The sequence below is a fragment of the Ostrea edulis genome, chromosome 1 (assembly GCF_947568905.1).
Source record: "Ostrea edulis chromosome 1, xbOstEdul1.1, whole genome shotgun sequence".
NCBI classification, from domain to species: Eukaryota; Metazoa; Mollusca; class Bivalvia; order Ostreida; family Ostreidae; genus Ostrea; species Ostrea edulis.
In genome coordinates, this window is record NC_079164.1 from 27,980,200 (window position 1) to 28,005,745 (window position 25,546).

General features: G+C 35.5%; 2 protein-coding genes across 2 annotated transcripts; both read left to right on the forward strand.

The window, feature by feature from the left end:
- Positions 1-169: 169 nt before the first annotated feature.
- On the forward strand, positions 170-5,259 carry LOC125663883 (uncharacterized). Its single transcript, XM_048896306.2, has 2 exons — positions 170-325; positions 3,549-5,259. The coding sequence occupies exon 2, from the start codon at positions 3,573-3,575 to the stop codon at positions 5,232-5,234; it is 1,662 nt and encodes a 553-aa protein (XP_048752263.2). The 5' UTR covers positions 170-325; positions 3,549-3,572; the 3' UTR covers positions 5,235-5,259.
- A 6,035-nt stretch (positions 5,260-11,294) lies between these two features.
- Positions 11,295-22,639, forward strand: LOC125663884 (TAR DNA-binding protein 43-like). Its single transcript, XM_048896307.2, has 4 exons — positions 11,295-11,682; positions 12,744-12,952; positions 16,819-16,959; positions 17,681-22,639. Exons 1-4 carry the CDS (start codon positions 11,445-11,447, stop codon positions 18,464-18,466), a joined length of 1,374 nt encoding a protein of 457 aa, XP_048752264.1. The 5' UTR covers positions 11,295-11,444; the 3' UTR covers positions 18,467-22,639.
- The last annotated feature ends 2,907 nt before the right edge of the window (positions 22,640-25,546 follow it).

A 25,546-nucleotide genomic window follows, 5' to 3' on the forward strand; every position in this document is an offset into this window, starting at 1 on the left:
CCTCGGGTTTGAAAATGATGAATTATTACGCATTAAAATGCATATATTTATTCAAAATTAGTATTTTATGAAAGAAAAACGTATATTTAACTACAGCAAATCTTAAAATATCATATTTTTGAAATATGCTTTAGTGTAAATAGAATTATTGCCCATCAGGTCAATCAGGACATTACACTTATCAGGTCATTACACCGACCCAAATTGGTGCATGAAATAGTTTGTCTTTCATTCAAACCGAAAGTACTTCTCAGCCTGGTGAATATCGGGGTGAGGGGATGGATTTCGTGTTCATTATCACTTTACCAGTGTTCACACATAAAAGGTAAATCATTCAGTCAATTTCTAAACAATCACGGCGGTTTTATACATCCCGGTATCTTCTATCTTCGTCATTTCATACTCACATAACACAAGAACTAATAATAGTTATTATTAGTATACAAAGGTCGTAAGTTATTTACAGAAACAAGTGTCTGTGGTTGGTGACCATAAAAATACAGTGTTGTATACATGTACACAGCAATTTTAATGTACAATTACAGATATCGACATATTCTATAAATTTTCATACTCACTTCAACAACAGATCTATTTTACACAGTACAAAAACTACTTTTGTCGGGCTAATTTAGAATTATCATGGTCAATAATTAGGAGTCTGAGACAGAGAGTGCTACTGTATCAATGTAATTATCAGTGGTGGATTTAGAGGGGCGGTCTCCACTTTTTGTTACCAAAAACATACATGTACAGTGTAGTAGAACAACAGCAAAAGTACAAGATTTGACAATATACGTGTAAACCAGTGCATAAAGGTAAACAATTCAATTATTTGTAGTACTTATTCATTAATTTTTATAAAGTACAGAATATAGAGCTCTAAGAGCTCTAGAAAACTTAAAAAGCCTCAAAACCCTCCAGTCCCCCAGCCTATTGCCCCCTTTAAAAAATCCTGGATCCACCACTGATTATTATGTCTTCCCTCTTCCAGGGCTAGACATTTACATGTACTTTGTGCTTTCTCTGCATGTCCGTCCGTCTGTCCGTCTGTCCCAAAATATTGTGAACACTTCTAAGTACCCCTATATGGCTTATCGGACAGACTTGAAGCTTTGTCACGGTAATACTTCATTGGTATTTATAGATGTGCATATTGTCGAGACAGGAGGATCCAATTATTTTTCAAAAAGTTATAGTGGATCTAAGAGGGGTGGAGGATGTAAAATAGCTTGTGAACAGTTCTCCTATGTGACTTATCTTATAGATCTGAAACTTAATACAATGCTTCATTGCCATTTGTAGATGTACATATTGTCGGTACAGGAGGATCCAATTATTTTCCTAAAAGTTATAGTGGATCTAAGAGGGGCGGAGGCTGTTAAAATAGTTTTCTTGTGAACACTTCACTTCCAATATGGTTGACAGACTTCAAACTTTGTACAATGCTTCATTCCCATTTGTAGATGTGCATATTGTCGGGACAAGAGGATCCAATTATATTTCAAAAAGTTATAGTGGATCTAAGAGGGATGGAGGATGTAAAATAGCTTGTGAACACTTCTCCAATGTGGCTTATCTGATAGATTTGAAACTTTGAACAATGCTTCATAGCCATTTGTAAATGTGCATGTTGTTGGGACAGGAGGATCTCCTTATTTTCCTAACAGTTATAGTGGATCTAAGAGGGGTAGAGGATGTTGAAATAGCTTTCTTGTGAACACTTCTCCTTTGTGGATTATCCGAAAGACTGGTTACTTTGTACAATACATCAATGGCATTTGCAGATAGGCATATTGTTGGGACTGGAGGATCCGATTATTATCCTTAAAGTTGTAGTGGATTAGAGGGTTGGGTTGGATATTGTTTTCAAAGGGACTGGTTCAAGATTTAAAAAAAAATATTTTCCATTTTTTATGTTAAACATAAAATATCTAACTCATTTAATGTTGACAGCCAAAATTTTGACCTTCTGAATGCAAGAATAAAAGCAATATTTTAGCCTTAAATCTGTGTTATGTAAACAAAGACTCAATTAAGTCTTTTAATGTATACAAACTAGTGAAATATTAATTTTGTATAAAGCATCTTAATTTTGCATAGTCACAAATTTTAACATTTAGATGACACCTTTTACGCAAAGAATGCTTGAAATGTGAAAGATATAGTAAACTTGGATCAATATCCATTTTTTTTTTTAAATTTCGTAAACAATAACATACCACAATCTTTGTTTACAAAACAAATAATAAACTCTCTAAAATGAGCTTCTGTGATAATATATAACCTTAATTTTTATGTGAAATCTTTTAAACACATTAGACAGAAGATTTTGATCATTAAAATTTTGGGGGAAATTGTGAATCAGTCCCTTTAAACGTCCCTCTCGAGAATTTTTCACTCATATGGAGACGTCACCACTGCTGGTGAATGGATGCAAAATCTAGGCCTATGCTCGGCGCTTATGGCCATTGAGCAGGGAGGGATCTTTATCGTGCCACACCCGCTTACGACAAGCAAGGGGTACTGAGGACCTATTCTAACCCGGATCCCCTAAGAAGATTGGAGGGTGTAAAATAGTTTGTGAACACTTATTCTATATCATATGGCTTATTGGAGTTCATGATAATTTCTATGTTCCTGCCCATGCTTTCTCCTCCATACCATGCAGTGCATTAAGGGGAGGAGGTTTTATTTGGTGCACGTCCAGTTTTGGGAGCTGGGGAGACATTTGCTATTCATTAAAACAATCTCTAGTTACATATAATTTACATAACTCTTTAAAACAGATGGGTAACTAAGAAAAGAGTAGTTGTAACACTTTGAAAATAGCAGGTGTGATTTCTTATAATTTATAAAAGGATCCCAGTAAAAGTACATAAATGGGGCACAGCCACAATTTTATTTTTGAATTTAAAAAAAGTTTAAATGACATTGCATGTACATGATTGGGTATTTCTAATCTTCAACTAAACACAGAATGTTTGTTGACAATATACTGTGCATTACAGCCTTGACTGGTGCCGTTATTTGTTTACAGATTGTTACTAAATTTCATATTATCAACAAAGTAATAAACATAAAGATTAGTTTAATTGGTCCTAACAAACGTGTAGGATTGATATGAAACTTTTTACTGAAGACTTTATAGGTTTTTATAACTTCCATAGTGTATATTATAAACAACAAGACACAAATCTTGTTTACATTACAAATAATTTTGAGCTCTGTAACACACACGTAACAGAACAACTGGCATTTAGATTTCAGTTAAAGACTGTTTTCATACAAAGCACATTACATTAGTTGTGAAAGTTACATATTTCTCCAGAGTTTAAAGTCCAAGGTTAGCATGGCAACAACTTTTCACTGCATTGACCTGAGTCGCCGAGTCCATCAAATTTGGTCCACTTCAGTTAAAGCTAGAGACATTTTGATATGAGCGAAATGTGCTAGCTGAGATGTTAACTGGAAAATAATTATATTCATCAGCATGTCCTCATGAATAAAGAATTTTTAAAATTAATTACTTTAATTTTTTTCTTCAGTTTACGCCTCTGGTAAGACAGACGATGACCACGCCCTCCACCTGGGCACACGACATCATCACATGTGACCTTTGTGATAACCCCACCCAGCAATTCTGTAACAGCTGTCAAGTCAGTCTGTGTGTGGATTGCGTCAGCAAACATGTGGAAAAGTTCAAGTCCCTTACGCATGACATCGTTCCTTTCACAAAGAGAAAAATAAAACTTGTTTTTCCTGATTGTAAAATCCACCCCAACGAAAGATGCGAGGCCCACTGCAAAAAATGTGATGTTCCAGTTTGCCTGAAATGCATGCTTGGTCCCCATAATGGACACAAATATGAAGATATGTCTGATATTTTCAACAAAAAGAAAAAAGAAATTGAAAAGGAAACCCGGGAAATTGAATCCACAATTATTCCTCAGTACAAAAAGAAAAATGAAGAAACAGAAAATAAGGTATCCATTGCAGTAACTAATTTTGATGAAATGGACAAAGAGAAAGAAAAGCACAGAGAATATTGGCACCAAGAAGTAGACACCATTTTCAATAAGCTCGGTTCTTTGCTCAACTCCATGAAAGAGAACCATCTGGCTGTTCTAAAATCCCACCAATCCAAAATAAAAAATCGAATTCCAGACATGACCCACACAGTTCAACAAAACAAAGAAATTCTAAAGTCAAAAAACATGTCTGCTGTCACCAACTACAAATCCAAACTCGGGGAATACAGGAACATTCCTGCTGATATAGATGTCAAACTGCCATCACTCAAAACCAACACAATCCAAGGAAGAGAACTCAGCCTGGAATTAGAGGAGTACAAGGCTACACTTCAACAGATATCATTAGCCGGTCTGGCAGATGATGTCTCCAAATCCTCAATAAGAAAGCTATTGGACAGAGCCAGAGTGATTGCCACCATTCCTACTGGAGTTAATCCTCTATACCATGTTGCTTGTGTGGGAGTGGATGAAGCCTGGGTTAGTGGTGCAGACAAAACCATAAGACGTGTTGACATACACGGGTCTGTAGGTGACACTGTTGCCACCACATGTCAAAAGTGGCCTTATGACATCAGAGTGAACCAACAGGGGGAACTGGTGTACAGTGAAGCTGAGAACAGAACTGTGAACATTGTCAGACACGGGAGAAAAGAGACACTGATAACCACACCAAGGGGCTGGCATCCAGGTCAACTATGCTGTACTAAGTCAGGAGACATCCTGGTCAGTATGTTTACTACTGATCAAAGCCAATATAAAATTGTCCGTTATCGGGAACACACAGTGATACAGGAAGTAGATAGAGATGAAGATGGAGAACCAATCTATAAAGGAGGAGAATACGGACTGTATGTGGTGGAGAACATCAATGGAGACATCTGTGCCTCTGATAATAATGCTGACACTGTGGTCGTGGTGGACAAGTCCGGAAAAGTCCAATTCCGATACGACGGTACACCAGCCAGGAGAAAGAAGTCATTTGATCCTAGACATATAGTGACAGACTCCATGAGTCAGATCATTGTGGCAGATGTCAACCTTGATTGTCTACACATCCTGGATCAGAACGGACAGTTCCTGAGATGTGTGGACAACTGTGGATTAGATGGAGCTCATGGACTGAGTGTGGACAGTGAGGGGAGGTTGTGGGTAGGGTTATATGATTCAGGAGAAGTGAAAGTGATTCAATACATGAAATAAACACATCTATAAAGAGATAAGATAATGACAGAGTTCATATAGTGTTATTGATATCTAAATATGTAATATTCAACGTTAACAGATTACCGCTATATCTGAAATTAAAATTATATCTTCAATTCAGAATTATTGCGCGCATCAATTGAATTGGTCATAGCATTTTAAACTATATTATGGTCCCGTGGGGATCCGGGTTAGAATAGGTCCTCAGTACCCCCTTGCTTGTCATAAAAGGCGACTAGATAGGGCGGTCCTTCGGATGAGACCGCAAAAACCGAGGTCACGTGTCACAGCATGTTTGGCACGATAAAGATCCCTCCCTGCTCAATGGCCATAAGCGCCGAGCATAGGCCTAGATTTTGCAGCCCTTCACCAGCAGTGGTGACGTCTCCATATGAGTGAAATATTCTCGAGAGGGACGTAAAACAATATTCAATCAATCATTAAACTATTATGCTGATTTCATGCGCACTATATCTAGTATATAATAATTGAATTATTGCTCTCTTCAATTGAATTAAGGATATCATGATGCGCGCAATAATTCTTTTAGAGACAGCAACTACATGTATCTAATTCATCAGTTCATTCAAGCACAATTGACAAACAATAATGCTCTGGATATATTAATAAGTTTTGAAAGAGTTCCACTCATTTCATTTGGGGAGAGAGAGAGAGAGAGAGAGAGAGAGAGAGAGAGAGAGCGTAACCGGTGTCCTTTGGTTAAATAAAGTTGTGACCGCCAGATAATAAGTAGCATCCGCCAGTTCAATGAATATTAATTCTATACCCTGGCGCCTATATGTTGTTGCACCGGCTTTCGAAGTTTTCACACACAAGTTAGCAATGATATGCACACTTCCTGTTTTTATAAAAAGAATTTTCAAAAACTTACCACATGGCATCTTAATCAATATTTCGTTTGGGGAAAAAAACAACTAATAAAATACGCAATTGACCCTCAATGTAGTGTGAATCATTTCCATGCCTAATCTATAAAAAATGATGCTTTAAAAAGATTTGTAACTCTATGTGAAATAATAGCATGCAATTGTCAAGGAATGGTCTTTTTTCATCTCAAATAGCCAAAAGTTCAACCCTTCCCCCTGATTGGTTGGATATTGTTTAACGTCCCTCTCAAGAATTTTGCACTCATATCAGGGGCGGATCCAGGAATTGTGGTTACGGGGGCGCCACTTTATGAGGCAGTGGCTCCAGGGCGAACCCCTGGTGGGGGTCCGGGGGGGGGGGGGAGCTCCTGGATTTTACAGATTTTATGGGGCTTGAAATATTTCTCGTATTAAGTCATTTGTACTATTTTCTATCATTTTAATAAGGTAAAATTGATAAAATGACCCAAATTTTAAGGGGTTTTGGGGGAAAATTAGGTTCTCCTAATAAAGTAATTCAAGAAATCAAAGGATTTTGTCATTTATTTCTCCGGGAGTGGAAGAAATTATTGCTTCTTTTATCGTTTAGTACATTTTCCGAAACAAGGTACCGCGATTTACCTTAAATTTAAAAATTTTAGGGGGGGGGGGGCGCCGGCTGCGCCCCCTCTAAATCCGCCACTGCATATCCATGGAGATAACACGTCACCAAGGACTGCAAAATTAATTTAAGCATATGTTCGGTGCTTGCGGCATAGTAAATTTCTACTTTCTGCAAGCTTTTGAGATGACCACTTGTGAATATGTACATGTACATGTATATTAGTATCTCACAAGTAGTAATCTCAAAAGCTTGCAGAAAGTAGAAATTTACTAAGCAGAACGACTTATAAAGGTGATCGGCGGGGAAATCACATATTTTAAATAAATTGTTGGTTCTATATTAATTTTCTTATGATATTGAGTACTGTATTATTGGGTTTATACAATTATGTTCAACGGCTCTAAAACGTAAAAATATGCACATCATTGTAAATCCTTCTCTTATCAACTCTGATGCTGTTGAGAATATATTCTGTCAACAACGTGCGACATACAATGGGGCAAACACTAACCCAACAGCTCTTCAATATCAGAAAAACTTGAATAGTATTATTATTGGACAATCAACAATTTCAAGAAAGGCCAATGCAGCTCTAAATGAAAAGGGTGCACACTCATTTTCATATTCTAAGGCCGGTCCACTAAAGAAAGAAAAAGGAGAAACACATCTGAGCCCATCTCAACAAAGATGAAATCTATCAGACTATGAAAGTAATCTCTACTATCTAATGTTGATAAGAGACAACGTTTACCGATAAGATCAAAGTTGACTGTATTTATCATATACATCTATATATTGTTATAGAATATTATATAAAGACCTTGATATATGACAACATCTCATGTCTGTGAATGCCTCTCCAGTAGGATGTTCCATGAACTGGAATATGATGTTGGGCTGAGGGATGCAAGCTTCTTTGGAAAGGTTGATGATTCGAAATTCTGCTAGAGACTTCACCACACCAACTGATACTCTAAACTGCCCTGGTGCAAACATGTTTCTGTTTAATAAAATGTCTAAAAGAATAAAAACATTTGAAGACTAAAGCTTGGATTTGCAAAAGGCTGCTCAAAAACTTGATAAGAACTGTTTCTGAAAATTAATCAGCCAGCAAATAACTTTATGGAAGTGTATGATATTGTAATCATTTTCTAGCAGCCCCAACCTTGTTACAACTGTAGCATGCCAAAACCTCTCTTTACACATCATTTGATTTTGTTAATATGACATTTGTATGATGAGTGCAATGTATAATACAATTCATATGTAAACCTCTCAATGGCCATTCCTTGTGACTTGTTACAGTATAGGTCAACTTGATTGGGATTTGTTTCCTTTTTCTTGTGAATGGGACTATAAACTATAAGAAAATTTATAAACTAGCATTTCAGGTTACAAGTGTGTGAATCAAACATATGGTCAGTATTACATAAACAAATAAGGTTACCCGAAAATGTATCTTTCTGCAATCTTATTGTTATATTTATAGAAGTATACTGTACAACTGACCACTGATTTCCCGAACTGCCTCAATTAGGTGGGTCCAAGAAACACAAGATGTATATCATGGTGGACAAAAATTTATTGAGGTTTTTACTGTAGATAACATTAGCAAACAAGTCCCAGATTTACATACTACAGTTGTAACAAGTCAGCTGACGCGCGTCACATTTCACACAATGTCATAACAAGCACACACAACAGTCTAAATTGGAGAGTGGATGGCATGGCCGCATTTCAAATTCGAACCAGGGGAGATAACCGGATATCGACACAACAATGTAAAACGGGCAAACCGGTGGTCCCATGGTACACACAGACGCCGGAAGTCCAAATGCGTGGATGACATAATGGACTTGGAATGGTTTTGGACCTGCCTGATGTCTCTGTTCCTCCGGGGGATAGCTGCTGGGTAATAGTGCCGTTACATCATATACCATACCATGCAGGCACTCCAGACACCGTCTCTCCTCCGTTTAAAAGAGGTGTAGAGAGAAACCAAGCCGTGCTGAGGCTAGTGATTCTCCAATCCATATTTTACTTTGTTCCGTAGACATATTTACTGACTTAGATTGGCGACCAACTTCGCACACTGACAGCCCTCCGTCGTAAAAGACAGATGGGGGAGGAGCACTGACCAGATGAGATCCAAATATTCCTTTTTATTTCCCCTGGTCCGCCAACAGCCATCGATATGACCTGGGTACACATTTCACAAAAGTAAATTACAACCCAACCCCCCGAAGGGGCTTATATTAACTGATGACCTAGTACGTAATTCACACACAGACCAACGAAGCGAATTAATGCTTAAATTAACTTAATGACATGAGACACATTTCAGAAAAAATACCCCCTCCCCCACGAAGCGGTCAAGGCTTAGATTAACTCGATAACCTATTACATATTTCACAAAACATACTCCCCCCTTGATAAAGCGAGCTGGGGCTTATATTAACTTGTTTAGTGTTTGTGTTAGATCCTGGACGAAATTGGCATTGCCAGAATTAGACAAGTGAGTTCCATCGTGCCTAAACATATTGTGATCATGTATTTGAGATATGGGGTGGCTAATGATGGATCCCCTTACCTCTGCTATGGCAGCGACCGCTCTGCCGTTGACCTTTTTTCGCTTCTGATCAATTTTCTTATTTCTAGCCAGCATCTCACAATATCTCATTATGAGTACATTACTAAATATAACTGGGGGACAGAGTCCAGTGCATTTACAACCTTTTACACCGAATCTGATGATAAGAACAATGCATAATCTTGGGGCTATATTTCTTGAACATATAACGGTTCCCTCTGTTATATGTCGGTGTTCTTCAATTGCCCAATTTGTTTGACATTTGTAAATATTGTAAGATTTTCAAAGAGTTAAAACATGTTCATATATATATTTGAATAGTATTTTTAGTCAAAGTATTTTAAATTATAATGTATATAGTAAATTACTAAATCAGACTTCTAATATCAAATCTATATGATTAAAAAAAAATTCACTCTAAATTTCATTTTCAAAAAATTCTTTTGACGACTCATCTGTTCTGAAATTGAGGAAATTTATATTAAAGTCAGCATTTCGCAGATTCTATGGTTGTTATAATCATATTTGCAAATACGATCTGTCATTAGGTCGAATGCTCTCTGACTTCTTAGACCGTTTTTTGCATTATGATTTTGACTACGGGTTACTCCGTTTATTTTGAAAACATGTTATATAAAGCAGTATGTGACGTAGCTGAAAAGAGTGTGAATGACTTGTGGTTAATTGGGCTACCTGTATAAAAGACAAACTATATATGATATAGGTCTAGGACACGTGTGGTGTAATCAAGAAATCACTGGTGTATATTGTAATACTTATTTCCCAATAATTAAGCAAAGAATCACTGATATTTTTATGCAGAATATTGTTAAACATGTTTGCAATCAACTCCTCACCAAGGTGTAAAATTCATACGTATAGAATCAGAATGTCTTCACACAATCTTGCCATTGAGAGTGGACGCCAAATGAATGTAGCAAGTTTGAAATGTCGACCTTACTGCAACGAATTGCTTAGGAGATATATATCAAGGTGTATTACGGGGGGGGGGGGGGGGGGGCATTTGTTTTTAAACTTATACAATTATTAAGTGTAAAAAAAATTCAAAGAGTTGTGCAATTTGGGGAAATACTTTCACTGTGCCTTAAATTTACGTAACACTATTTTTTATATACATAGCATTCTAGATCTGTCTTTAATAGAATCACCAATGTTATGTACCATGGATACCGTTGTTTACCTGTAATTTAAGTATACATATGACTTACGTCTTGAGCAGTAAAGAATAATAATAATACTTGACCAAGATAGATGGCTGGCAGCGCGGCGGGTGTGACCGGTCAATAGGGGAGACTTACTCTCCCAGGCACAGGCGTATCCCACCTCTGGTGTTTCCAGGGATCCGTGTTTGTCACGTGTGTTATTAATGGGAATTCTGAGGTTGATTAAGTAATTAATGTTCGTTATTTTCATTTTTTCATATTGACTTTTGCAGCCAAATTCCTTACACTTTCTTGCCATGATTTTGACTTGAAACGATGAATTTTTTATCATTTATTCTAAAGATGTGACATTTAAAACATCTATAAACATAACATTTTATATATCGATCCTTGTTTACATTGAGAGCCAAAGAAAAGATTTAAAATGTTTATAAACTCATTTCAGTAACGGAGAGTCGAAAAATTATTTTAATGAACAAGTTTGTGTTTTAAAAATGTAATAAATTCTGTATTCCCGAAATATCAGACTAAAATTTACATCATCTGGAAGGATTTTTTCTAAAAAGTTGGTCTAAGTAAGTAAATTTAAACAAATCAATCACAGCTAACCGACGTACTATTATATTATATAATAGGCCTAGTAAAAAATAAAAATTAACATCTATATATACATACTTTTGGCTCGTGAGTGTATAATGTTTTCTTTATAAGCTAACCAAGAATATGGTTTGTAATGACTGAAAGTGTCCAAAGGTGGCGGATCAAGAGAAGGTAAGTCGGTGCGACTATGTAGGTCAGATAAAAGATGGCGCTGCGCTCGAAAGAAAAAATTGTCAACAGAGGCCGCCATCTTGAACGACGCACTTGAGAACGGGACCACGGCGGGTAGATTGAATATATGGCTTATTTAGAAAAGTACTACCACGACAGGTGATAATAAACATGAGTCAGTACATTCAGGTGGCCGAGGAAGAGGGAGAGGAACCGATGGAAGTGCCCAGTGAGGAAGACGGTACTCTTCTTCTGTCCACACTGTCTGCACAGTTCCCTGGAGCTTGTGGGTTAAAATATCGCAACCCTGACACGGGTTCTATGCGAGGAATACGACTGGCAGACGGCCGACTTTATCCGCCGGATGTGGAGTGGTCAAACAGAATTTATGTTGCCGTGTTTCCAAAGAGTAAGTAGCTGTATAGTGAATTTATAAAATCGCATAGCCCCCTGACGCGCAGCAGACGCTACGGAATTATTTCCTGATTTGTGACAGAAAATTGAATTTTTTGTGGTAATTGATAAAGTATTTTGACAAATTGACAATTAAGCTTTATGTTTGCATGTATAACACATCTTAGTAGTCTAATCGTAATACAGAAAATTGTAAACAAAAATAGGTTATGCTGGAGTTAACGGTTTGACAGATAGGGGCAGATAACTCCTAATGGAGTTTTGTTTAAATTCAAACATTTTTTAATGAACTTTTAATATTTCTATGATAATTTAGATAATTTCAGAGTTGAATAATATTATAGTTTGCTACGGATTTTTCAGGACAATTTTGATTTGCTTAAAATTAGGTCAGGTTATTTTATTCATTTATTTTTGTATGTGGAATTGTATGGTATATTTATATAATTATAATATAAATGTAAAATGTGATTTCATACAAGAATGTGATTCACTGATAGATCTTCTTGATTTTACAAAGAAGTGCTAATTATTTATAATTTATTTTAAGGAGATGGCATTCAAAGGTTTATGGTATCATTCATTGTAAATAATACCAATGTACATTATGTTCACAGGAACCTGAGCTGTTTTAACATTTATTTTTTTAATGTGATATAGGCTAAATAATCTGGTCATCCTTGGAGGTTTGGATTTTTAAAAAGTCTAACAAAATATTACATTTAATTTAAATAATATAATACTTGGTACTCGAGGCAAAGTTTTGGTTTGAAATTGGATTGTCGTATTCAAGAAATATTATCTTAAAATATCTAGAAAACAATTATTATATTGTAGAAAAAAAAATGTAAAGGAATTAATCATTTGAGAGAAGATGGTCAAAGCAGCTTTTCAAAACAGTGTTACACAGTTACAGATCTAGTTTTTGTCATTTCACTTAGTATTCTGTAAACTTGCTTATCCATTCTATTTAATCCCTCTTCCAGAAATGTGTATGTGGACCTGATGTAGGTTTTGGTAACAACCAGTATTCAAAGTGATTTCTCTTGTTTTCAGCTGAAAATAAGAAGAAGACCGGAAGCACAGCATCTGGAAGTAATGCCTCTGTCAGTAGTCCGGATGAACAGGAAGGAGGGCTCTACAAATCTAAAAAGTATGAGAGACAGCGCTGCAGTGACCTCATTGTGCTGGGACTGCCATGGAAAAGCACAGAAGAAGACTTACGGAAATATTTTTCACAGTTTGGTGAACTCCTGATGGTTCAGGTACATTCTAACTCAACCTGTAACTGTACATTTAGGAGTAGAGTCTATATGTATGTGTGTGTGTGTATATGTATATATATATATATATATATATATATATTATATATATATATATATATATACACACACACACACACACACTTCCAATGTTTTTGTTATTGATATCTTTATCAATGGTAATGATAGCTATTTCATCATGAATGTGACATGTAGTTCACTTGCACGGTTGTGAACGAAGAATCTTTTTAGATTTAATATGTGTATGGGAATTCTGACAGAAATGAAAGTAGGCATCCTGGGAATACATTTAGTTTCTCTCTTTTCATTGTTGCTACAGAAATGTTGCTCCTTGTCAGGCTTAAAATAAAAATTGATTTGTTTGATGTACTCCGACCGACCCATGAAATTTGCCCAACCTGATCATTTTTTCTGCACTTGGAAATTTTTTATTTTTTTTTGCTCCCTGGAAAATAGACATTCTTCGAATTAGTATTAAACTTGATGCCATTTTTTTTATTTGGACTAGTTGTTTTACAGAATTCCTATCAAAATGTCATTAGGGCGTCTTTCGGTTCTACTTTCACTTTGATAATGACCATTTGTTAATCCAGGAACTTTTCAAACACTTTTCTATGTGAACGATCAAATATACCGCATCCCTGCTCCAAATTACCACATTATCTACCAACAAGATAGAGCAAGGAGCTACGAACTCCTCCGTTGAGGCCTGATCGTATTTGTGTACAAAAGTTTGAAAGCCATGTTATTTAAATAAAAAAATCACGTGGGATAGCGCACCAAAATTATGGCGGACCACGAGTCGGTGTTTAAGTTGATGGTCTATATTTCTGAAAAGGCACGCATATTATTTTGATATGGGATTATTTAAATGTTATGACGATTAATAGGTGAACAGCACTTTTACTTTACTCTTAAACTGAGACACACGAATGGAACACGATCGTCACAACAATTTGAATGATGCGGGGAAGTCGGCATTAAAATTATATTGGGTAATATTAAAACTATCATCATGCAATTCACTTGGATATTCATGGATCACATTAAAGTGTTTAAGTGATTGCTATTATGAATGTCGGAATCAACCGGTGGGAATAAAAAGGGGTGTTGATTTATTTATTAACAACTGTAGAGGTCCTCATCCGTGACGAATGCAAAACGTCCTGAGTAAATTTCAGGAGACATTGGAAGATTTACGTGTATTATGTACAAAATGAATGTTCTAAACTCTATTCTGCCTGGCAGCGTTATGTGTTTAATGAAAACATAAGAAAATTTGTAAATCTGATTTAATTAAGAAAAAAAAACAATACCGACCTACATACCCGATTTGAAAAATGTGGACCGGAGTACATCAAACAAAATTTTTTTTAATGATGGCCTCATAGAAAATTCAAATTTGTTTTTATAGCGAGCTCGCTCCAGTGGTTACACATTTGAGTCACATGATTTGCTCTTCATCAGCTGAAAATGGTCACCCCCGTAAAACATATTAATCATTTGTCATATTAAATGAAATACCTATAAATAAGAATAAAATAAATACTACTCTTTTTTTTTATGATGTGGCTTTAAAGCATGAACTACCTCAATTTACTTTATACTGTAAACATTAATAGAAATTTATTTCATTCCATTGATAAAAGAGAGAAGAATAATGAAGCATTGTGAGTTATTTTTGTTACCAGAGGTGTATGAATTTCTATGATAGAAATGTGGTCCACAATGATGTTTTTGTGTATATATGTAAGTTTATTTGACCCAGTTTAAAGGGATCATGGGTTATCTGCATGTCTTTTCTTTTATTGAAAATCATATCCGATTGAGGGATTTCATATTTTAAAAATCATAATGTCCAGTAGAGTTAACTTTGTACATTTTTATCTCGCGTGTATATATACTTAGGTAAGTGCTCTTTTAGAGGGTTGATCCTTCGCAGTGTTTAGACCGTTGCATTTAGTTAGCTATAGGAATTACACTGAAACAATTGCAGATATGGTAACTATTTGTAAAGTTTTTTTTAAATCAGACGTGTAATGTTATGAAAGTTTTTAGTAAAAGTTTTATGCATGTGAGTGGAGATCAAGTATTAAATGGAGGCTGAGATCAATCGGCAACAGAAATATACCACAGTTAGTTTTAGTCATAATCATTGTTACTGTAGAAGTATACTGGTTAGAGTTTTTTTTTTATTTTTGTTAGTATGGTTATTTTAGAAATATATCACAGTTTCTAGCTATTTCCATGGTTACTAGAGAAATATACCACAGATAATTTATAGCTGTTTCATTGTTTACTACAGAAATCTATTAGACTTAGTGTGAGGTAATAGACAATGTCACAGTTACTACAGGGATATCCTGTATATTATAGTGTACGTACTGGTGTACCATATATTCAGGAATATACCAAAGTTGGGTTCTAGTTATTCCCATGGTTACTTCTGAAATAATTTACCAGAGTTGGGTTTTACAGGTAGCTTCATAATGGTGTACTACTTGCAGCACAAGTCCAACAATTAGGTCTGACAATGTCATGGTTACTGCAGGAAAAATTCTAGTTTGGTCTTTTTCTTTTGGAAAGACTTTTTGATATTGATCTGTTTTGCTTCTTTTTATTTCTACAATAAGAAAAAACAATATTTTTGAGATTGACCAAGAAACTGTTAGGTTCATCATTTTCCAGGAATTTTACATCTCGAAACATGATCAGATATCATGTTGCAAATTTGAACTTTGACCCCTTATGGAGTTATGTTATTGGACCTTAAGCAAATAGCTCATGTTATCAGTACTCTTAAGTTGTAAATGTTGGAGACATGAAACCTTCACTAAAATATTATACATAATGAGTTACTTGCAGAGACTCTTAATCATGAGAATCCGAAGGGCTGTGATGAAAGTTAATTCCCCTGAAAGTTTACAATTTTTGCATAAAAGCTTTAGAATTATTAGTTATAAATATACCATATGGGACCAACTGCAATATATCAGTTGTTTTTATTATTGAAAATAAGGTCAAGGTCATTGAAAAATAACAAAATTTACCATTTTTGTCACTTGAAGAAGGTAGTCATATGGCATGATGAGCACATTGTCAAGTATTTCTTTCCATATTGTCCCCTGAAAGTATCCAGTTTCTTTGTTGAAGCTGGTAACTTTTACATTGATATGCAGAGAGACGTAGAACCACTTGCATTAAACCCATGACCTTTTTACCTTAAAAATTAGGTCAAGGTCAGAGATAACAAAATTTAGCATTTTTCACTCTTCTTACTGAATAAGGTACCCATAAAATATGATGTGCATAAGTATTGACTTCTAAATGATTATGATGTATGTTAGTTAAATTATGGATTTGAGATTTATCCCTTATATGAATTACAGAAAGTTGATTAAAACTGTTTTATTGATACTTGCATGTATACTAAACCAAGTCATTGAAACACAAAACCTTCGAAAATGAATTCATGTCTTGTGTTCTGTGATAATGTTTCAGTAGAGCATTTCATTCTTCAGCACTACCATAAATCATAAGTTACTGTAGTTACCTCTGCAGTCAGGACTAAAGGCTCCCAATTATAATCCCCCCCCCCCCCCCCCCCCTGTTACTGTAGTTGTTTTGGGTTGTTGTAATGAATAAGTGATGCATTGTAGTCACATACCGGGTATGTACTTTGAGAATATGATTAAACTACAGAATGATGGTACAAATATATATGATTCAGAATATATTTGTTAAAATATGCATGGGTTCCTCAAGGTGTGTATACCAGTAATGAATTTATTTTCATCATATGATGAAAGTGTTATCATAATTAAGGGATAACTGTTGACTCTTTTCAGGTTAAAGTTGATCCTAAGACACGGCAGTCCAAGGGCTTTGGGTTCATACGATTTGCTGATTATGATTCCCAGTTCAAATGCATGTCACAACGTCATATGATAGATGGCAGGTGGTGCGATGTCCGCATTCCAAACTCCAAGGTAAGCAGAGTCAAGCCAAATTAACGCAGGTACTTGTGCATTGTGAATGACTACTTCAGTACTAGCACTTCGTAATAATAAACTTCCACATGAAGATTCAATATATATATATAATAATATAGTATATTGATCATGATTGTGTGTGTATGATGAAAACAAATTATTATGGATTCTTAATTGTGAAAATATTGAAGTGCTTTCTGCTATCTGTGAACTAGCTAGACAAACCATTTAAATGTATATAACCAATTAAATTATATAAAAAGAGAGGGTTAGGAATTAAGATATATCTACTATTACTGTTTATGTGTAAACTGTCTGTATGTTAATTACAAACAGTTTTAATATATTGTAATAATTTGTTCCTTGCATTGTCATGTATCTTTTGCAATGCAAGGATTATTATAATCATTATCATTTTGTATGACCAAATTTTCCTGCTTTGCATTAGGATACACTGTGGTACTACAATGTAGTATATATCAAAAACCAAGAGCAGGGTATTGCATAAAATCTAGCACCTTTTGAAAATATCTGTATTCAGCAACTCCCTGTCATCTGCAACATACTGGACTGTACGTAGCAATTACTTAGCTGTCAAATGCGACCTTGTTGCAGCAGTCCCCTAGGTGTTAAAAAATGAGGGTCTTGACTGTATTTACTTTTCACAGGTAATTCGCTTAGATATGCAAAGTTTAAATGACCAAACTTTTGTTTCCAGGAAGGTGCACAACAGATAATGAACAGAAAAGTATTTGTGGGTCGATGCACAGAAGACATGACTGCAGAAGATTTGAGAAATTATTTTGGCAAGTATGGAGAAGTAGTCGATGTCTTTATTCCCAAGCCCTTCCGTGCGTTTGCATTTGTAACTTTTGCTGACCCTGAAGTGTCACAGAACTTGTGTGGAGAAGATCACATCATTAAGGGTGCAAGTGTCCACATCAGTAGCGCTGCTCCTAAGAATTACGATCGTCACAATGACAAAAAATCAACCAGCCCCCACCAGCTTGGCTACACACAAGCATATCCCCCAAATCCATGGAGCCAGGGACCCCGAGGAACCACCCAACCCATGCATAACCAAGGGACCCCCATGGCACAGGGCAGCTTACCAAACAATCTAGGACTTGGTAATCTGAATCTAGGTGCCCTTCAATTTAACCCAGCAATGCTTGCTGCTGCACAGGCCATGCTGAGTGGTCAAGGTGGATGGGGACCTGTTGGCCTGGTCAGTCAAGGCAGTAACCCCCCAGCTGGAGGGACTGTCACTCCTGTAACCACCAACATCACAGGAGGGGAAACATCCAGTCAGGCTAGTGTCCAAAGCTTTGGCAGTATAGGCAGTGGGTCAGGAGGTACAGTGGGAACTGCACCACCTATACCTAACAACAATAGTTTCCTAGGGTGGGGGAGTTCCCAAGTGTCTGCTTCAGAAACCGGAGGCAGCCCAGGTGTGGGGGGTTGGGGGACACCCCATAGTAAACCCAGTGGTGCATGGAATTAACAAGATGTGTGATTGGTAGGGAGAAAAGGATCATTTGTTGATAAATCATATATGTAGGCAATTGATGTAAAAGATATATATGTATGTTGATATGAAGTCAAATAGATGGGTCATTTATCAAACTTTATTATGCACAATTCATCTGAACTCAGATTGGCATAGAAGATTTGATTTAATATCTGCTCTGGTGATGGTGTGTCAATGATTGCAAATGGGCATGATGGTGATGATTTTCATTCATGACTAGAGACAATCTAGATGATTTTTTGTATATATTTAGGTTGATAAATGATCCTAACTATGTAAACATGAGCATCTTGTAAATATAGCATTTTGATGGGAAGAATGTGTCGATCGTGCCAGTGATTCCCCCGACCCAATCTCTGGGATAGTGCTGTTGTATGGGTTACTCCCCTTGATATGATTGTTAGAGGTGGCTGAAGTTTTAAATGATCTTGAAACAGTAAGAGAGTCAATATTCACAATGCAGAGACTATTGCAGTGAGATGGAAATCTTAAAGAGAAATGAATATCGTTTTTTACTCGTCAACCAAATCTAAAGCATGAAAATATCTAATAAATGTACCGGAATTGGAAATCAGGAGATGGGTGTTTATATGATTAACATATGTGTGTACCCACGCATAAGTAAGATTTTTTGGGAGTTTGATTTATGTCGCAGTCACTATATGTGCCCGACCTGTAAGAGGAAATTTTTCTCAGCAACAAATTATGGTTGTTATAGGATCAAAGTTGATTTTCCAAAGAAGTGTAAAGCCTAACTTGTATTAGAGAGTGAATAGCAGTCTGTATGACAAAATATGACTTTTATTTGCTGAAAAGAAATATATTAACATCATTACATGTAATTGAAAAACATACTATAAGCGATGATCTATTCTAGTGAAAATTTGATCCAATTTACAAACAAGTCTGAAAGATTCCTCCAAAATACCCGAAATATACCACCAACTTATGAATTGACCACTTTATATACGAGTATGTACAGTAGTTATAGAGGAAAGATGTTCTTAATTGCTTTAATGCTGTTTAAAATGAATAAGGAAGGTACATTTAGTACAGGAAAGGTACATTTAGTACAATCATAGATTAAATCCATCATGCATACATGTACCAGCTTCATTTTCATATACCTAAATCACAGAAATATCTCTGCTAATCATAGTGACAACTGAACTGCTTTTCAATGTCGGACAAAATAAAATTGTTTATTTTTTGTAAACAAAAGTAACAGGAATAATAGTAATAACTCAAATTGTGCCATAGTCCAACTATTTGATAAAGAAAGAGACAGTGCATAGACCGAGGCGTATGGACAATTGATGAAGCAAATGTGCACAAGGAATTATTTGTCTGTGACAGTTACATATTGTAGATATAAATCGGTTATCATGGCAAAATGGGAGATCTTCCGTGGAGAAAATGGCTGACATTCAAATCATGTTACAACTGAGCTGCATTAGTTTTATAACGTGTAGAGTAGTGAAGATTGGAGATGAATTGTAAAATAATGAAATGTTAGATTGTAATGTATAACTCACTTCATTACTAGACTTTGTGTACAGAAATTGGTGTGATGATTGCTTGTGCTTATTGTAGTGTGGGGCAGTAGATGTGTTTATTCTCTGGTTCTGTGTTGAAATTGTACACTGTAATTCAAGTTCTATTGAACTCCGTGAATGAATTTTATTTATAAACTAGATAATCATTATTTAACATGCCCAATTTTGGTAAAGATACAATTCGATGGGCAGTAAAGAACTTGTTTTTGGACAACCTGATCTGTTACATCATACGTTTCTAGATTTTCCCCCTGGACTTTGTAGATTTTTTTTTCTCTTTCTAGATTTTGACCATGTGTATGTCAGTTATTTTGTCTGTTTAATTTATTGAATAAATATTTTTTTAAAGATGTACAAAATAGTAGCTTTGTTTCAATATAGATGTTTGGATGTACCAAGTGTGTTGGCTATTCCATAATGTGTTACTATCCTGTCTGTAGCGAGGTGTGACATTTTTTGTCATTTTATGCAAGGTGTTAAAAGCATATTTAAGAATGTGTGAACTTTAAATAGATTGTAAGGTGTAGAGATTTATTCCTATTTCTGGTGTGAATGTCCCCATTAGATTTTTATGTGAATACATATAAATGTTCCAAATCAATGTAAAGTATATCATACATGAATTCATGGTTTGCTGGTATGTTGTAATGAATTTTAAAAGGTTTTTCATGAAATATAACATGAGAATTTAACCGCTTTTTCACTAAATAATTTAAATAGCAAACAGAAAATTAAACATTTTTGTCATTCTGGCAGTAGAGATGATAGACCATTTGCTGAAAATAGCAATATGACTGGAGCATTGCTCATAGTTGAGCAAAGCTGTTTTAAATTTATTAGTGTTGAAGTGCTATGTGTAGCTACCACTGGGTGTAAAGTCATTTTTATTATAAAGCATTTGTTCTTTTTTCAAAGCTGTGAGGAAATTCAAAAATAGAGACTGACAAATTTTTAGATAAGGTAGTGAGAGCTATATCTCAGCATTACATAATTTAGACAGAAATGTGAGAAAAGACTGCATATGGTGTGATCCTTATTTGTCCCTAACAGGTAACATTTACTCTTAAATTTTAGAAACAAAAGTTTCTTTATTCTGATGAAGGGTGGACATTTGATGGGGGTGGGGGCATATTAGGTTTAAACCATATACAGTCCTTTGAAGATTTTTGTACATGTGAGAATGTATATTTCATAACATAAACATGGTTTGTTAACGGTGTAATTTAAGTAAAATGATGGTATATCACAATTTGCAGAAAACACATTGTATATTGTGCACAAAGCATTCTTGCTGGTAGGTTTGATAAAAGTTGTTTGGGGTGTCTGTTTTTATTCTGTAGATTGTAATTAATACTGCATAATGCTGTTATTTGTTGTTAATTCGGTACATAAACTGAACGTTGAGAAAGGGTTGGAATGTAGAGGGCTAGCTATGTGTTTGAGAAGATTTATGATGACTCTATATTTATACGTCTCTTGAAACTTGTAAAAATGTTTTCAACTGAGGTTTTGAATGATTTGGAAAATAAGAGGTATTTTATATACATGAACAGTATGAAATTTCGTGTTCATAATAAAACCAAACTGTTAATGATTTCAAGGCAGCAAAACACAGCTTGAATGAGGTGGATATATAGAAATATGAAAGGTTTTTATCATCTTTTGTTCTTGTTGGAGTGCTTAACAAACCTAGCTTATCGCTACAGCATAAAATTTAAATCAAGTCCATATCACAAGTAACAACAGGTTTTAAATTTCTTGTGTAGATTTTTTTGTTCTACAGTGAAAGTCACTGTAAAATACTCACTTTTTTAAGTTATGCATTCCGAATTTTTGGATAGCACCCCCCCCCCCCCCCCCCCCCTTTAAAGAAAAATTAATTTTTCTTCTTTAATAAAATTTTTTTTATCTCAAAGTGAGAACAAAATTGGACAGTGTAGCCATTTTGAAAAGAGTGTGACAGACTGAGCTGTAGTTTGATAATGCCATGGTTTGTCCATGCCTGACAGTTGTTGAACGATTTTTATCTCTATTTATTAGTCTGGATGTCTATGTCTATGTTGAAGTGTTAAAGCATATATGGAGTCGTGTCACTGGTTTGCTCATTGCAAATATAGCACACAAACACGAAAGTATTTGAAAAAAAAGGATATGAATGGATATTAAGTACAAAAATTCTTAGCTATTTAAAAAAGGCTGAATTTAGCTATTGTGTGGATTTTCTGGAAAGTAATGCTGAAGTATTTTGAAATCCCATCCGTTAACTAAGAAACGATCTCTCCATATACTGCTTGTAATTGTTAACATGAGTAAGTTACACACTTGATAAAGTTTTAAATAACCTGGATATATGACGACTTTGTTTAAATGAAAGAATGTATTGTATTTTAAAGATTTTTGGGGAAAATACAGAGTAGTTTTATTCTTTTAAAAAAAGACACCTTATAATGTTTTCTAATGGATTAATTTAATCTTTTTCAAGTGTGTAACTTGATGAGCCTTGAGGTGTAATTTGCTTATATTCTTTGTGTGTGTATGTCCTGAAGTGTATGAATTGAGTATACTAGATAAATCAGATATATTAACTCTTTATGCTCTTCTTGTGTTTGATTTCATAGTTTTTCTGAAAACAGTACACCGATATGACGAACAAAGTGTTAGTTGGGAATACACAAATTCATGATGTGTTAGATTGGAATACACAAACAATTGACTTGTTACTGGGAGATACAAACGAATTGTTAGCCGACAATACAGAAACAAATGAATTGTTACACAAACAAACGAATTGTTAGCTGGAAATATTAATAATAATAAAAAAGTTTTAGTGGGGAACAGTGTTAGCTGCAAATAGACAGAAAGAGCTAGTCACGACTATAAACGAAGTGTTACTAGTGTTGGGTGTCCCTTCGAATATTTTTGCTCTTGTTAAGACGTTGCTAGCAATAATAGGTGGAGTGCCACAAATTTATAACTACTAACGACGCACAGGCCCGGAGCAGTGAGGTTCTTTATCATGTCGAACACAGGACCTCCAACTTTTAAGGTCTCGTTTAAAAGGCACGTGATTTTCAATGCCGAGCATCTGGTGAAGGAGTATTCGCTGTGTATATATATAGATATATATATATATCGCCAAAAAGGCAGAAAATATGCAAATTTGGATAAAACATATTTTCAAAAACATTTCAACACATGTACAAAAAACTAGCGGATTTGAACTCGAGATCTGCGGTTCACCTGCCCAATGCTAACCACTTAGCTACGATGATAGACAAACAAATTGATCGATACAAATAATTTCACAAAACATTTAAATCGCCATCTTGTGACGTAGTGCCATAATGAGTATAAACTTCAGTGTAGTGAACTACCTTAAAACAAAGTTCTTCATTGACAATACCTACGTTGTCGTTTGTGATCAGGTCTTCCAGTAGTCTGTTGGAATTCCCATGAGCACGAATTGTGCTCCTTCATTAACTGACCAGGTAGAATTCGTTAAAAATCTTCAACATATGAAGAAAAAATCTCTTGCTGTGGCCTTCAAGTCGACATATAGATATATCGACGATGTTTTATCTATCAATTATGGCATGTCGATTCGATATATCCCAGTGAACTCGAAATAAAAGACAACACAGAGTCTTCCTCATCTGCTTCATACCTGGATATTTTATTAAACATATGCTAACGGCAAACTAACAACTCAACAAACAACATTTTCTCCATCGCGAATTCATAATTTTGTAGCAATATACAATTACATGTATCACCTGCATATCCTGTTTATGTCTCTCAACTGATACGATACGCACAAGCATGTTCTGCGTATGATAAATTTTTAAATCTATGGAAAGTTATTGACAAATAAGTTGACGTTATAGGAGTTTCAACAGCCTCGTTTGAAGTAAGCATTTCGCAAATGCTATTATCGTTATACTGATCTTATTTGCAAATAGAATATGTCGTTAGGTCGAATGTTGTCTGCAGTGTTTCATACCAATTTTGAAGTCGTGCTTTACATACTAATTTTCGCTACGGAATATTCTGTTTACCTGATGAAGATAATGGGCTTACGACAGGTGTGACCGTTCAACAGGGGATCCTTACTCCTAAGCACATGATCCCACCTCTGGGATGCCCAGAGCACCATGTTTGCTTTACTCTAAATTCTTTATATTTCATAGGATTTATTTGATTGTTCATTGTTCGTTATCTTCACTTTGTTATGTTATGAGTGGATATGACGTAAAATCTTTGTGACACAATGAAATACGTCATTTTGTATATAAACAGAGAATGGGGAAGTTTAAAAAGTATTTCATCAAGCTTAAAATAAGAATATAGTAAATAGCTTTCAGAGCGGAATAGAACAGTTTGATTTTGCTAGGGTTTGGGACTAAACAGGTGTACAGTGTGTTGTAAATAAGCGGTACATTGTATATGGAAAGGGGTTCCGTGGAAAACAGACAGAGAACGGGATGGGGAAAAAAAAACTTAATATACAAATTGGAGAGGCAAGCTTAAAATACGCGAAACATGTGCTAGGAGTAAAAGGTATTATAAAGTTGATTGTGATCGGAACCTTATCATACTTTAAGATGACTCTAAAGTAATGGAGAATGGATGCCCCAAAGCATTAATTCAGGTTACGGCGCAAATGTCAACATGATGATTTGGGGTTGTATTTATTGGATTGGACCTGGTACCTGGTACCCAAACCTTCAAAAGCTAACAAATTTTTTCAAAAATCTTGTCTACAACCGCACAGCTGATTGATTGATGTTTTCCGCCACACTCAACAATTTTTCAGTTGTCTGGTGGCGCCCAGTTTTTATTGGTGGAAGAGAGAACCCAGATACAATGTACCTGGGGAGAGACCACCGACCTTCCGCAAGTACATGTAAACTGGGAAACTTTCTCACTTACCGACGCGAGCAGGATTCAAACCCGCGCCGATCAGAGGTGAGAGGTCGTGCGAATTTCAGCGCGATGCCCTAACCACTCGGCCACGGAGGCCCCTTCCGTACATCTGAAAAAAACCTAAATGCATACCGGTAGTAATGTAGACCAAACAGACTTCTACCAAAATTGTAAATTGATGATCCTCGGGGTATAGGTTCTAACTCCTGGGTGAGGCCAAATATGGCATATAATGTTTATGTTTTTAATTCTCCTTTATTGCTATTGATCCGTTACCGAAATTTCATGATCTGATGGGTAGAGAGTTTTGGCACAAGGGTGGAGCCAAATTGGCCATAGTGATTAAATGTTTATCATTTAAAACACTTCTTGAATTTTGATGATACTACACAAAACTAAATACATATTAAGGAAAAGCAGAAAGGAGTGAACCAGAATTATGAATTTCGCAACCCCTGGGTTCTGACTCTATAGCGGATCCAAACTAGTTACATTGCGTTAATATAACATATCGTATATAAGTCTTTCATCATGATGTATGCTTTTAAAGCACTTTACATTACCATTCCCTATA